The sequence below is a fragment of the Phacochoerus africanus genome, chromosome 4 (assembly GCF_016906955.1).
Source record: "Phacochoerus africanus isolate WHEZ1 chromosome 4, ROS_Pafr_v1, whole genome shotgun sequence".
NCBI classification, from domain to species: Eukaryota; Metazoa; Chordata; class Mammalia; order Artiodactyla; family Suidae; genus Phacochoerus; species Phacochoerus africanus.
This window is the reverse complement of record NC_062547.1, coordinates 9762344-9777368: the sequence shown is the minus strand read 5'-3', so window position 1 is coordinate 9777368 and position 15025 is coordinate 9762344. Positions and strand designations below refer to the sequence as shown.

Here is a 15025-nt window from a genome sequence, read left to right as displayed (position 1 = left end):
AAGTGAATCAGTGCATCGTGCCCAGATCGCAGGGGTGAGGGAAGGTGGTGAGACAAACAGCCACGGACCCCTCAGGGCCTGGCCCAGAGTATACCCAGAGGGTGGCTGCAGAGGCTCCCCAAAGCAGGACGTGCACCCTCTGATCTCTCTTCAAACTTCTGCTTCTCCCCTTTGTAAAACTTGCCAGAGGCAGGAACTGTGATGGCCGTGGCAAGGGCTGCTGGTTGGGATGGGTTTGGGGCTGTCTTGACCCCTCTCCCCTCTCTCCCCAGGGCACCTCCCACCAGTGGCCAGTAACCATCCTGTCCTTCCGCAGATTCACCTACCACTTCCGGGTGGCCCTGCTGGTGAGCACAGTACCCTGTCCACCCGGAGGTTCCTTGTGGGGCTTGGGAGAGAAGGGGTGGGGGTGCGGGGAGCACACGGTGGGACCTGGGGCAGCAGCAGGCTGGGTCAGCAGTGGGGGGCGCTCCTGCCCTGTGGCCCCACAGCCACGTCACCAGTTCCCACCGCCCTTCCGCCCAGGGTCAGGCCAACTGCAGCGCGGAGGCCCTGGTCCAGCCGGCCACGGACTACTACTTCCACTTCTACCGCCTTTGTGACTGAGCTGCCCTCCACCGGGCAGTGCCACACCAGGGCCTGGGGGTCCCCGGGTGCCCTTTCCACACTGGATGCAGTGATGTTACACTGGAGCCCGCCGCCTGCTCGCTCTCGCCGCTCACTGGCATGCCCTCAGAGACGGAGCTGGCACAGCCCTCCCCGCACCTGTGAAACTGGAAGTCCTCACACTGGAGCTGCTGTCCCTGCTGGCGGCCCCCCCCAACACCACGGAGGGGGCTGGCGAGACCTGCTGGGCCGGCCCCATCCCCGCCTGTCCAGATACGGCTGATGGAGGGCTGGCTGCAGGTGCCCCGGAGGCAGGGCAAGCTTGTGACTCTGTTCAGAGCTCACCCTCCTTGCCTCCCCTTTGGTGACCGGGAGTCACCCCTTTGGAGAGAGGACCTGGCTTGAGCCCTCAGACTTGGCTGGACCCTGAGTCGGTGGGGGGCGGCGGCCCTCACCCTCGAAGCTGCTCCCTGGGGCGGGCTAGCTTGTGGACTTTTTAGGTTCGTCTGTTACTGGACTTGGACTTCTAAGCTTTAAGCGTGGCCTAGGAGGTCTCTTCTCCCTGGAGGGCTTGTCTCCACGAGCTCCCGGGGCAGCTAAGCCAGCCCTGGGTGGGCTCGCGACCGACCACGTGCCTTGTATACACTTAGTGCCTGGCTGAACTGGGGCGGGGGGGATCAGTGGGCCAGCTAAGCCTTGGACCCTCGGACCTGGAGTACCCTGAAGGGAGCCCTCAGATGGTGCTGTGGCCCCATGGCCTGGGCTCCTGGGAACCTCCTGAGCTCACAGTGGTCTCTGAGCAGAGGAGCAGGAATCCCTGCAAGGCGGCAGGCTGGTTGGTCTTGGCTGGTAGGTGGATGCAAACAGCTCTGCTGTTATTAACGAAGCAATGACTAAAATGCACTTAAACCGGGGCAGGAGTGGAAGGCTGGAGACAGCTGAGAGCAGGCCAGAGCCCTGGGGGAGACACTTGCAAAGGCAAGGTCCAGGCTCTGATCTGTCCCCAAGAGCCCGACACCCACCCCACTGCTGACCACCGAGGCTGGCCTCTCCCTTCACTTGACTGCTGGGGGCCTCACCTCCCAGACTGAGGGCTCCTGTGCTGGGCTCAGATAGCCAGGCAGTGCGCCCCAGTCCTGCCCACTCCTCCTGGGCAGAGTGGTGGCTGGACGTTGTTTCAAGTGCCAACATTAGCCTTTCTTAGTGGGTATCTGGAGCATTCTGAAGCCACCTCCAGGCTCACGGAAGGAGAGTGGAAATCTTTGCCAGGTCAGCCATGGGTCCAGAAATTGCCGTCCTTGCCCCATGATGTTGTGTGGCCTCTCTGGGAGCCAGGCCTTGGGCCTTCTACCTCTCATTCTCAGCTTTGAGTGGGAGGCCTTTCTGTGGGAGAGCCGAATCGTGACGAAGCCTGGGAACTGGGGGCCCCCTTCTGCAGTGGATGTCAAAGCACCTGTCCTCAGGAGAGGGAAACCCTGGGGGAGGTGGGGGTAGCAAGGATACCCGGTCCCCTCCCCTCCTCCTGCCATAGGAATGACACGGCTCCTGACACCAGGCGGGGGGTGGGGGGCCTAGCTTAGGACTTAGTGCTCTCCTTCCTCCCTCGGGGGAGCTCTCCCTCAATGCCTTAAAACTGCCGGGCTTTGCCCGTCTAATAGGATTCCAGGGCTTCCTCAGTGGGGGCCCAAGTTCTTGGACCGTAGCCCCTCTATGCTTAACTGGAAAGTGACCCTCCACTGCCACCTGGAGCCGTCTGGACACAGAATCGCCCCAGTCTGGTTAGCAGCTGGCTGTTTCCATGCCTGGGGAGGTGGTCCTCAGTGCAGAGGTTGGGGCCAAGCTGAGGTTCCAAGCTGCTCAATGAAGCGGGGGGCGGGGGGGTCCAACCTTGGACCAAAGTTGCCTTGAGCCCAGTAAGGTGAAAGCGGGAAGGCCAGCGGGCCACCTGCGAGAGGCTGACAGTGGCTGGCAGGCGCTGTGAGTGGGTGTCTTGGCTCCATCCCCTACCTGGGGTCCAGCAGCCTACCCCTCCCTCCCTCTCTCCCCTTTGACATAGACTCCTGTAGCCCCTGGGCTAATTTCCCCCAAGCTTCAAGCTGTACATAGGGCCTCTCAATGCACAAGTGCCCCGCCCACGTTACATACCCCTCCATGCCTGCGTGTGCATATAGCGCCCCCCCCACTCTTAACTCCCTGTTCCTGCCCCTGCGCTTTGACTCGTATTTATCTCGTACCAGTTCTGACTCTGGAGTGGGCAGAGGGAAGCAGCCTCAGGCCTGCTTGCTTCCTGACCGCTGAACTGTTCTTTTCCAAAGTAAATATACGTATATAAATAAATGTATAAATACTGCTTTGTATCTGAGCTTGCCTCCCTGTCTTTTCTAGAGATTGTTCTAGTGGGAGATGGGGTTGCCTGTGGGGCTGGGACCAACTGGGGTCCCTGCGTCTGATGGATGCTTTGTACCCCATTATCCTTCGTAGCTTCATGCCTGGCTTGGGAATAGGATGCAACAGCCCTCTCCCCGGGCCTCAGCCCACGGACTTACTGCTGCCTTGCCCGGCTTAAAGGAAGCCACCTGATGGGAGTTCTCTTATCCACAGTGGGTTAAGGATTCAGCATTGTCATTGCGGCGTTTTGGGTTCAATCCCTGGCTTCCACGTCTGTGGGCGCAGCCAAAATAAAAAGTAGCCACCTTAGGGAAAAGCTGAGCCTTTCAAGGGTCCCTGACTACATTTAGAAGAGGGGACTGGCCCAGGGCAGACTTGGCTGGTGCGGATTTCTACAGAAGCGGGTGCTAGAAGCGACAGAAGAGCATAGACCCAGCCCCTTCCTGCCTCCTCCCAGGCAGAGAGCAGGGCTTCCCAGCAGCAGGGACCGTGTGAAGGGCAGAAGAGAAACGGGAAGGGGTGGGGCTGGGGAAGGTGTGGGTCCATCACCAGCTCCACTCCTACCCTGCACGACAGGCACTAGGCAGGGCTGTCACACGTCTGCCTTTATTGTGAGCAGCAGGTGGGACAATTCCAGCAATAGTAAAAAAAAACAAGTAATTTACAAAAGCAGGGATTCAGTGAAGCCGCCTGGTTGGAACCTGAAAGAGAGGATATCAGAGTGAGACCAGCGAGCCTTCTTTCCATCGTCTTTTCTCACCGAGCCCCTATGTGATTCTCAGGAACTTGTTTGGTGGATTATCTGCAGCAAGGTTTGTTTTTTTTCCCCTTTTTTGGTCACTTAGTCCAGGTTTATTTCAATGACTGAAAATGTCGAAACTAACTAAAATGGTAATCCTGGCGGCAAGGCCTGGATCCTGGCCCCTGCCAGGCCCCTCCCCAGTGGCTCTCCTAGTCACTGTGCCTGACGGCTAAGAAGGCCGATATGGAACCACGTGAAGCCTGCGCCCACAGCCCTGCACAGGACATGCCAGAGCCAGAGCAAGGCCATGGACAGTGTGGAGAATGCAGAGCAGACCAAGGCGGCCCCACTTGGCTCAAATCCCCATCAGGGACCAGGAGAGAGGCAGCTTCTCCAGGATCCCACCCTGTCAGTGCTCTTACCCTTGGGAGCTCATACGTAGATGCCGACCCACAGCAGCAGGAACAGGACTCCAAAGCCCATGAAGAGTGAGGCCACCAAAGAGATGAGAAGCTCTTTGTAGATATCCCGAGTGTACTTGGTGGAGGTGACTTCATAACTGGCAAGGCGATTAAGGAAGAACAAAAGGATGGACTGGGCAGGGCAGGGAACTGGGCCAGGTCACCTCCAGGAGAAAGGTGTGTGCTAAAGGCTGTCTGGGAGGCTGATCTGGCTCCGTGCAGCTGGGCAGACAGGCTCAGGAGATGACCCAGACTCGGTTCTTCTACCACCCCTCCATACCCATGAAGAAAACGAAGCCCAGAGAGGTTAGGTTACTTTCCTCAGGTCACACAGCTAATGAGCAGCAAAGCTGGGACCAGCCCTTGGATCGCTTAACACCTGCGCACATCACTCTTTATACCGCTTTTTCTTTTTTCTTTGGTCTCTTTGCCTTTTCTAGGGCCACTCCCGCGGCATATGGAGGTTCCCAGGCTAGAGGTCTAACCGGAGCTGTAGCCACTGGCCTACACCACAGCCACAGCAATGTGGGATCCGAGCTGCGTCTGCTACATCACAGCTCACAGCAACGCCGGATCCTTAACCCACTGAGCAAGGCCAGGGATTGAACCTCCAACCTCATGGTTCCTCATCGGATTCGTTAACCACTGCGCCACAATGGGAACACCTATACCACGTTTTCAACTTCATGTCCCCCATCCTCAGCCTCCCGTCCAGCCAGGCCCTCTGCTTCACTGTCCCGAAAATCTGAAGAGCAAATTGAGCTCGCCCGGGCTTGGAAAATAAGGTCACAATCGGACTTTGGACATCCAAGAGCCTTCCCTCAACTCCTTACCTCCCCCCATCCCCGCGCTAGAACAGAACTGACAGGGTGCTTGTATCCAGCATGGTTTCTCCCACAGTTTCCCAATCGCTACTTCTGGCCACTGGCTACTCAGTGAAAGGATACACGAAGAACCAGGCGGTAAAGAACATGCCAATGGCCAACAGCACCACCGTCAGGTGGGGGAAGACGGCTGGGTTCACCGGGCTGGTGTATCTGCTCATGGCCTCAAGCTCCTAGGGGAGGGCATGAGATCAGAGCCATCAAAGAATCCCATGACTTCAACCTGGGGGCCCTCTGGGGTTATCAGGGAGCCTCGTGCTGCTGTGACTGCTAGAAGCTCATTTCAGCCCGGGACATGTGGAAATCCTTCAGAACCACCATCAAAGGATAATGATTGGGAATGATAACAATTACAACGATATCTCAAACTAAGGTCGCATTTTGTCTTTTCAATGAGACAAGAAGGGCCGCTGAGAGGCAGAGACTGAGACACAGAAAGTGCCTGATCAATGGTCCTTGACATGAGGCCACTGACCACTGTGAAAAAAAAAAAATGTGATGAAAGGTATGGACTCTGCCTGGAAAAACCACACACAAGAAAAAGCTCTTTTTCTTTTCTTTTTTTTTTTTTTTGTCTTTTTGCCATTTCTTGGGCCACTACTGCGGCATATTGAGGTTCCCAGGCTAGGAGTCAAATCAGAGCTGTAGCTGTAGACCTACGCCAGAGCCACAGCAACGGGGGATCTGAGCCATGTCTGCGACCTACAGAGCTCACGGCAACACCGGATCCTTAACCCACTGATCGAGGCTAGGGATCAAACCCGAAACCTCATGGTTCCTAGTCGGATTTGTTAACCACTGAGCCACGACGGGAACTCCAAAGCTCTTTTTCTTTTTAGCCACACCAGCAGCATGTGGAAGTTCCAGGGCCAGGGGCTGAACCCTCTCTGCAGTGGCAGCAACCCCAGCTTCGTAGCCCGCTCCACCACAGGGGAATTTGTAATTTTGTTTATGGTTTGAGCAGTCTTATGGACCCATGTCTGTAGGTATCAAGCTAAGAATCCTTGCTGGAAGACAGAATCTGGACTGGTACCCCGATCTCAACTCCTGCACTAGTAAGCAATCTTGAGATCTACAGGCAAAAGACCTAAGTTATAATTCTGGCTCTAGTGAGTAAACATGAGTCTCAGTAAAGGGATTATAATAATCTCTCTCTCACAAGGTTGATGTATGATTTAAGGCAGATGACAAACGTCACAGCCCCTAACTCACTGCCTGGCATGGAGTAGTTGCTTAATGGCTTTTTGTTTCCTTCCCAAGGTTAGAGAGCAGATTATGAGATAATGCCTGTGAAAGAGGGCTGTAAACGTAAAGTTCTGCACAAATGTTAACTCCCATTGTCACCCACCGCCCAACGCTTCTAAAATCCAGAACATAACAACTCCAGAGAAGTAAATTGACCCCATTGTTCTAAGAGACACTGGAATTCAATTCAGTAAACATGTACGTCCCCCCCACCCCCCCAAATAATAAAGACAATCGCTGCCATTGACTGAGCCTCCAATTGCAGGCCCCGTGTTTGGCACTGGGAATACAAAGATGAATAGACATCATCCCAGGGCTAGAGGCACGTCAGATGGTGGTCACTAGGAGGCGTGGCAGATAACAAAGAAGTCCATGACACGTGGCAAGAGGCTGGTACATAGGTTGTGGGAGCTCCCAAGAGAGAGGGGACAAGTGCCCGAGACAGCTGGAAGTGCTTCATCAAGAAGGTGACATTTGCCCAGGGCCGTGTAGGATAAGCACGAGTTCCACAGGGGGGAAAAACTTTCCAGATACACGTCACAGAAATCAAAACTCCAAGGTTTTAAAAATGCACCCCACGCTTCTAAATCGGGAGATCTGAAACCTAGTGAGATCAAAACCACAGCCTACGGAGTCTATGGCAAGGGGCTTCCCTTCCCCGCCCCTCAGCCCAAGCCGAAGGATCCAGGAGCCTCCCGCCCTCTGGACCTCGGGCGCCTGAGGCCTCTGCGAGAGAAACCGGCTGTGGGGCGAGCCCCGAGGGGTCCCCAGAGCCCTGTGGGAAACACCTCTCAATCCTCTCACCATTTTGCCGGGCACAGGGTAAACCGCCGCTCCGCCACCGGAAGAACACGTCGGCAGGAGCAGGCGCGCAGTTCAGCCGGAAGAGGAAGCGCAGCTGCGCGAGTGGCATTGTGGGATTTGTAGTCCTGTGGTGGGGGCGGCAACGGGATCTGGGGCCGGCGGGGTCCCGGGGTGGAGTGGGAGCAAGTGGTGGAGAAGGGTAGGGTCGGGTCGCTGAGCGAGCCTGTTCACCCTGGCTGGAGTCTTTGTCTTGAGAGAAGCAGGCCGAGGGCCCCGGGGCCTGTACTACACTTCCCAGGAGGCTGTGCGCCGCGGTAGGTCATGTGACGGGAGCGCGGGCTTTGGAAGGCGGCGGAGCGAGAGGCTACCAGCGGCTGAGGAGAGAGTTGGGCTGAGATCGGCCCTGGGCCACACAGGAGCAATCGTCAGCTGCCGAGGCTTCACGTCCCAGAGGCCAGGTGAGACCCGCGGGAAGCGCCTCGAGAGCGGCGGGCCCGCTTTGCGCCGGGTGCTGGAGAAGGCCGGCCGCTGCGGTGCGCCGGACGGAGGGAGCGCGGGATTCGCCATCTGGCGGGCCCGCCACTTTCCGTTGTGAGCCTGGGGCCAGTCGCTGAACCCCCGAGCCTCTTTCTTCATTTGTAGAAGAAGGATAATAACTCCCACCTCCTGGAGTCGTTTTGTATGGTGACTTAGGTCCTGGAGGAGAGACAGTTTTGGAACTGCACTTGTCCAGATTCCTTTCCTTCCTGCCTTTGTCGGCCTCGGTGGTGGGATACTCGGCTAACGAGGCACTGGCTCCTGGGTACACATTCTAGCAAAGCAGACAGGTTGGGTCCTGAACCGAAGGATCGAGTGGGTTCTGGAGGGGGAATATTTATAGATCACCTAGCGTTTGTTGGAGGGGTTTTTGTCTGGTACCTTAGTTAACTCTGACAGTAATTCTGCAAGGCAGGCATGGTTCCCATACTTGATAGATGAGAAAACCAAACCTAAATGGCTTAGTAACGTCACAGACTGAGTGACCTAATGGTATTACCGAGGTGGTGAGTGCTGGTGCCTGGGTTCAAGGCCACCGCCATTCGCAGGTGAGAACTAGGTGAGATGGACGTTGAAGAAAAGGGCTTCAGGATGGTGGGAGGAAGGCACTGCCGAGCAAAAGTGAGACAGGGCCGTCCTTAGACCAGCCTTTCTCTTCGATTCTAAGAGTGTAAAGTTAAGTTGGGAATCAGCATGAAAGATCTTGATGCTGTAAGTCCCTTATGTTTTAGAAAGAACCCTGTGAAGGACGAGTGGGAACAATTAGAAGGCCTAGTGTACTATTTCTTTGAGTGTTGGACACACAGTGCCAGTGGTGCCTTCAGCATCCTTTTTATTTCACTCTTTATTTTATTTTATTATTTCTAGGACCACACCCGCAGCACATGGAGGTTCCCAGGCAAGGGGTCAAATTAGAGCTGCAATTGCTGGCCTACACCACAGCCACAGCAATGCCAGATCCGAGCCGTGTCTGCGAACTGCACCACAGCTCACGGCAACGCTGGATCCTTAACCCACTGAGCGAGGCCAGGGATCGAACCCACAACCTCATGGTTCCTAGTAGGATTTGTTTCCTCTGCGCCACCACGGGAACTCCTCAACGTCCTTTTTAAAAGTATTAAGTTATAACTGATATAACACAGGTATTATTACTTAAGATGAGTTCTTTTTATTCAACTTAGTTTTTAGGAGATGGTGTCCACATGAAAAATATTAAGTGAATGAAAGTACAGGTTTTAGTGGGAAGTGGCAGAAAATTGTGAGGGTGGATTAGACCCGACTGAAGTTGGGGAAATACTTCTGTAGGAAATCTTTTGTTGAGGGGCCTGGACCACAGAAATTCAGTTCTGGGCTGAGTGACTCCAGCATGCAGGCCCCTACACCGGGACCTGGGGTGGAGTGGGAGCTGTGGAGCTCACAATTCAGACTTAGCAGTGGAGAGAAAATGTGGAAGTGGCAGACTTAAAACAGCATCACGTTAGAGGTGGAAGTGCTGAAGGGTTACTGCAGAGAGATCCAGGTGGTGTTGCAGAAGCCACAGCACTCCCATTCGGATGCTACTTTTGCCAGCTGCTCTGTCCTCCAGAGAAACAGAATAAAGAGGAAACAATGTGGATATATGTAAAGAGACCCAGTTTAAGGAACTGGAGTGGAAAGTTGAAAATCACAGGGCAGGTAGGAGTAGAAGCTGCAGTCTGTTCTGGGGAGGCTGCACCCTTGACATGCAGATGTTCCCGGGCCAGGGATTGAACCTGCACCACAGCAGTGACAATGTCGGGTCCTTAACCACGAGGCCACCAGGGAACTCCGATGCTGCAGTCTTGAGGCAGGATTTCTTCATGAAACCTGTTTTTGCTCTTACACGGCCTTTCAGCTGATTTGATGAGGCTACTCACGTTACGGAGGGCAGGCTCCTTAAAGTCAGCTGACAGAGATGGTAACCACACCCACAAAATACCTTCACGACAAGACCTGCATTAGTGTTTAGTTAAATAACTAGATACTGTGGCCTTGACAGGTTGACACGTCACACTAACAGCACTGTGAGTCGGAGGTGTTTGGTCCCTGGTACCAAGGAGGAACGGATGTGTGGTTCGCTAATGGGCAAGAAGACAGATACTCCCGAGTTTATTTCACCACTTCACCCGTTCAGCTGCGTATTTGGGTTGCTTTTTTATCTGTCTCATGTCGCTTTTGTCTGGCCAGGCTTTGCCTGTCCTTCAGGGCTCAGTTCTGCCGTTGTGATCCCTGGACTCCTCGGGCCGGGCCCTCTGCTCTGGCCTCACTCTAGCCCGTTCTGCACGCTGGCCCTGTTGCCACCTCAGCCACTTGCACTTAACGTCCCTCAGGCACAGCACCAGCATCTTGGTCCTCTCAGCATCCAGTCGAGTGGCGTGCCCGATACTCAGGAAGCCTTGGTGTTAACGCAGTGGATTTCCTGGGAAGTTTCTTGAGGATGGGAGCCCCGTCTTGTTCTTTTCTTCTGCAGTGCCCACCCGGGTCCTTTTGTTGTGCTAAATTTGTTTAGCGGAAGGCATGCAGTTGGTGGGACTGCACCCCTGGTAATAAGCACCCCTTCCTCCTCTTCCTTCCTTTGAGTGCCTCCTGTCTCACTTGCCTTTCTTTTGTAGCCGGCCCTCCTCCGCACTGCCATGGGGATTCAAGGACTGGCCAAACTGATCGCCGACGTGGCCCCCGGGGCCATCCGGGAGAATGACATCAAGAGCTACTTTGGCCGCAAGGTGGCCATCGATGCCTCCATGAGCATCTATCAGTTCCTGATCGCCGTTCGCCAGGGCGGGGATGTGCTGCAGAACGAGGAGGGCGAGACCACCAGCCACCTGATGGGCATGTTCTACCGCACCATCCGCATGATGGAGAACGGCATCAAGCCCGTGTACGTCTTCGACGGCAAGCCGCCGCAGCTCAAGTCGGGGGAGCTGGCCAAACGCAGCGAGCGGCGGGCCGAGGCGGAGAAGCAGCTGCAGCAGGCGCAGGCTGCCGGCGCCGGGGAGGAGGTGGAGAAGTTTACCAAGCGCCTGGTCAAGGTCACCAAGCAGCACAACGATGAGTGCAAGCATCTCCTGAGCCTCATGGGCGTCCCGTACCTCGACGCGCCCAGCGAGGCGGAGGCCAGCTGCGCAGCCCTGGTGAAGGCTGGCAAAGTCTACGCCGCGGCCACAGAGGACATGGATTGCCTGACCTTCGGCAGCCCCGTGCTCATGCGGCACCTGACTGCCAGTGAGGCCAAGAAGCTGCCCATCCAGGAGTTCCACCTGAGCCGGGTCCTGCAGGAGCTGGGCCTGAACCAGGAGCAGTTTGTGGATCTCTGCATCCTGCTGGGCAGCGACTACTGTGAGAGCATTCGGGGCATTGGGCCCAAGCGGGCCGTGGACCTCATCCAGAAGCACAAGAGCATCGAGGAGATCGTGCGTCGGCTCGACCCCAACAAGTACCCTGTGCCGGAAAACTGGCTCCACAAGGAGGCCCAGCAGCTCTTCCTGGAGCCGGAGGTGCTGGACCCGGAGTCTGTGGAGCTGAAGTGGAGCGAGCCAAATGAAGAAGAGCTCGTCAAGTTCATGTGCGGCGAGAAGCAGTTCTCCGAGGAGCGAATCCGCAGCGGGGTCAGGCGGCTGAGCAAGAGCCGCCAGGGCAGCACCCAGGGCCGCCTGGATGATTTCTTCAAGGTGACCGGCTCCCTCTCGTCAGCTAAGCGCAAGGAGCCAGAGCCCAAGGGATCCGCTAAGAAGAAGGCAAAGACCGGGGCAGCAGGGAAGCTCAAAAGGGCAAAATAGACGGGTTTCCCTTCATCGTACCTCCTTGGCCCCAAGATCCCTGCCGCCTTGTACCCGCAAGAGCTCGTGCCGGCGGATCCTCCGTGGGGTGGGGAGGGGCCTGCGACGCTTCCCCAGCACCGCCCTTCTCAGTAGCTCTTTTCCCGTCGTTACCTGATCCCGTGGCAGGACGGCCACAGAGGTATGTTTTCCTTTTTAGCTCAGGAAGGTATGTCAGGCTCAAACCGCCTCTCAGGCAATGTAATGGACACTGACTCCATTGCTACACAAAAGTGAGGGCAGCCAGTTTTGAAGGAGGGAGAGGGGGGTAAATGATGGGGACAGAAGACTGGAAATGATTTCCTCCCTGGTCAGCCGGGGGCGGCTGGGAGGTGGCCATCGACCCAGCCCCCGCTCAGCCTTGACCCACCCTGAAGGATAGCCCCCAGGAAGACCCAGCCTTAAACAGACGGGAAGATGTACCGAAAACAAGATAGGCAGAGAGCTGGAGTCCCTGCGGTTGGCAACGAGGATTTGATCTCCAGCTGTGTGTCCTGGGGTGGGCAGAACCTTGAACTTGCTACTTAAACCCCTGTCTTTGCCATTGTTTGTCAGAGGTGTAAAGTGGTAGAATGCTTCTCAGGGCCTCACAGAGGCAGTGAATTGAGTTGAAACTTTTGGATAAGATGCTGTTTTCATGTGCTGTTTGTTGTTTTCAAGAGAGGAGAAGAGAGTCAATAAAATTATAAAAGTAACCAGGATGTCATGCTCTTGAGAATGTTTGCCCATTTTAGGTGCCCTAGGCCCGTCAGGCTATAGAAAATTGTTCTCCTTTTCACGCAGGATGGCATGCTGGGGTTGTGCCTTATTAGCAGCTGGTTTGACAGTGGCCACAAGATGGCGCCATGCTCCATCGAATGACCAAAGCAGCTGGGGTGGTACATGAGCCATCCAGAGGATGTTGCCTAGTTTATCTTGCTGGGAAAGGAGTTTTAATAAATGGTATGGACTTTGAGTTTCCCACGTCCTGTGTGAGATAAAGGAGCTCCTTTGAGAAATCCTCACAATTTAGATCAACTACTTCATAGCATCCAGGCTTTTACCAGTTTATAAATTGGTAAAGCTGCCAGTCAGCAATCACTTTCTTGTCCCTTTTGTGACATAAACTTCAGGTTGCCATTTCTCATAGAGATGGAATGTTTTTGTACTTCGAAAGTTTTATAATCATGATGAAACTTGGTAGGGGCTGTCCTGTTTGAGTTGCTAATTTTTTAGCATTCCTATCCCTTACTGCCATTTAAAGCTATCCAGGACACTTAAGCGATCTGAAATTTAAGTTGACATTGTTTTGACAGGTTAAGCAGGTAAAAGACTAAAGACTAGTAGTTTTCAAATTTTTGGATGGAGCAACCTGTCTTTCAAGTGACATCTTGAAAAGATGTGGAGTCTCGGCGTGTAAGAGCTCCTCTGGTTGAAGCAGGAATGGGATATGGTCTCCCCAGCAATACCTCCTGACTAGGGGACTGAAAATCACTGGTGTAGACAGAAAGTTCTGTCCTCAAGGCAAGGATCTTAGCGTCTGTTCACTGTTCTGTCCAGCAGTCGACAAATGTTCCCAGAATGAAGCAAGCCACACAACTTACTCGAAGTCCATTTTCTGATTCAAGTAATTTGCTTCTAAGCCTGCAGTAATGGTGGATGGGGCCCAGAGATAGTTAAGACAGGGTTATCATTCCCAATGCAGTAGCTCTAGTTAAGGTCCGGTTCCCTGTGGTAGCAGGTAGAGTGGTTGGTTTTCCTCTTGTTTTTTGAAGTTGAGTTGCGTGGTCTTTTCTAGAAACTTAGGAACTACTGCAGGGAAAACCAACCCTGCAAATTTTATTTAGCGTATTCTAATATTCTTGCTTGGAGAGGAAAGCTGTTCTGATGGGTGGTGGTTAAAAAGACATTGCTTTGCAATCTAGCGCCAAGGTATTGTGCTCACAAAGGAAGATTTAGCAGTGCACTAAACATTGCCAGTGTGTGTAGGCAGCTTAGTTTTTGAACACGTGGGTGTCCCGGGAAGGGGTTGGCTTTTCCTCCTTCCTCAGTCCATCTGTGCCTTGGTGTTCCAGGGGGGCTTGATGACCCTCCCTCTGCCCAAGGGGCTTGGGTAAAGGGGAGTCTGTATGGGAGCTCATAGAAAGAAGTTAGAGCCACAGAGGTAGAGTAGCTTGTAGCAGAGGTTCAGGGAGTCCTGTCAACAGGCGAAGAAGAGCATCGTGGACTCTTAGGTGGCCTTCGTTTGGTTAAAATTAACTTTATTTTTGCTTTTTGGGCCTATGCCCGAGGCATATGCAAGTTCCCAGGCTAGGGGTCGAATCAGAACTACAGCTGCTGGCCTATGCCACAGCCACATGGGATCTTAGCTGCATCTGTGACCTGCACCACAGCTTATGGAAACACTGGTTCCCCAACCCAGAGTGAGGCAGGGATTGAACTCACAACCGTATGAATACTAGTTGGATTCGTTTCCACTGCACAACAACGGGAACTCCCTGGTCAAAACAACTTTTTCAGTTTCCCTTCCCTGGGATATGCTAACAGAATCGGCACACACGAGGGTACTGATGTTGGGTCTAGTCAAAATGCCTCTGGCAAAGTGGTAAGATGATGAAAGAAACAAAAATAAGCATAGATACTGGAGATTTTTTTTAAAGGTTAAATGTCAGTTCTGCCACAGTCTATAACCAGATGCATCTTATCCCACCTAGTCTTGTTTTCTTAGGTCTTTGTTTGGATTCAAGATCACTCATGTTACCTTGTAATGGTCTGAGGTTTTTGTCACTGGTCTGTCCCCCTGTGGCAAGGGGATACTACACTGGTCTAGGCTAGGGAGAGAAGGCCACAGTGATTGAGGAGCTTTGAGGACTGGGACTCGGCTCAGGAAGCCACTAGGGGCAGATGGGGCAGCTTGGGCCCGAAGCCAGATGGCTTGTTAGGCTGGGTTCAGCACCTCTTTTGGAGTGAAGAACTCTTCGATTCTGCGAGTTGTTCTCCCCAAGACTGTTTTAAACCAGGGTCCCCCCAAATGGGAAGGGGGGGTTCCCCCCTTCTGTCGTGTATGTCTGTCTTTTGTTTTTTCTCTTTGCCATTTCTAGGGCCACACCCGTGGCATATGGAGGTTCCCAGGCTAGGGGTCGAATCAGAGTTGTAGCCGCTGGCCTACAGCACAGCCGCAGCAATGCAGGATCCAAGCTGCATCTGTGACCGACACCACAGCTCAGGGCAGTGCCAGATCCTTAACCCACTAAGCGAGGCCAGGGGTTGAACCTGCGTCCTCATGGATCCTAGTCAGATTCTGCTGAGCCACCACGGGAACTCCACACACTGCTGTTTTTTATCTTCCTATTTCTGGTCAGAACTATGAAGTCATTTTCAACCCACTGCTCCTATGTAAACGCAATGCTGTAACGTAATTTAGGTTATAGAAAATTCCTTAGGGCCCTCATGTTCTGTAATGACTGAACCCTGTGACCGGCAATTCACTGCCTCCCAGCTTGGGCACTTGGGCTCACTGTTATTTTAGGAAACTTGGACTTAGAG

The 15025-nt window shown here is 54.0% G+C and overlaps 3 protein-coding genes across 8 annotated transcripts in view; 2 read left to right on the top strand and 1 right to left on the bottom strand.

The window, feature by feature from the left end:
* MYRF (myelin regulatory factor) overlaps positions 1 to 2968 on the top strand; it is a 34725-nt gene extending 31757 nt beyond the window's left edge. For all 6 annotated transcript variants that reach the window (XM_047775559.1, XM_047775556.1, XM_047775555.1 and 3 more), the window contains 2 exons: positions 273 to 347; positions 526 to 2968. In XM_047775559.1, coding sequence (XP_047631515.1) covers positions 273 to 347; positions 526 to 606 — 156 coding nt within the window. In that variant the 3' untranslated portion in view covers positions 607 to 2968. The remainder of the gene's footprint in view (positions 1 to 272; positions 348 to 525) is intronic.
* Positions 2969 to 3584: 616 nt separating this feature from the next.
* Positions 3585 to 7215, bottom strand: TMEM258 (transmembrane protein 258). Its single transcript, XM_047775562.1, has 4 exons — positions 7131 to 7215; positions 5145 to 5254; positions 4159 to 4295; positions 3585 to 3695 (listed from the first exon to the last, which is right to left on the bottom strand). The coding sequence occupies exons 1-3, from the start codon at positions 7131 to 7133 to the stop codon at positions 4169 to 4171; spliced, it is 240 nt and encodes a 79-aa protein (XP_047631518.1). The 5' UTR covers positions 7134 to 7215; the 3' UTR covers positions 3585 to 3695; positions 4159 to 4168.
* A 168-nt stretch (positions 7216 to 7383) lies between these two features.
* Positions 7384 to 12201, top strand: FEN1 (flap structure-specific endonuclease 1). Its single transcript, XM_047775554.1, has 2 exons — positions 7384 to 7588; positions 10298 to 12201. Exon 2 carries the CDS (start codon positions 10319 to 10321, stop codon positions 11459 to 11461), a length of 1143 nt encoding a protein of 380 aa, XP_047631510.1. The 5' UTR covers positions 7384 to 7588; positions 10298 to 10318; the 3' UTR covers positions 11462 to 12201.
* Positions 12202 to 15025: the final 2824 nt, after the last annotated feature.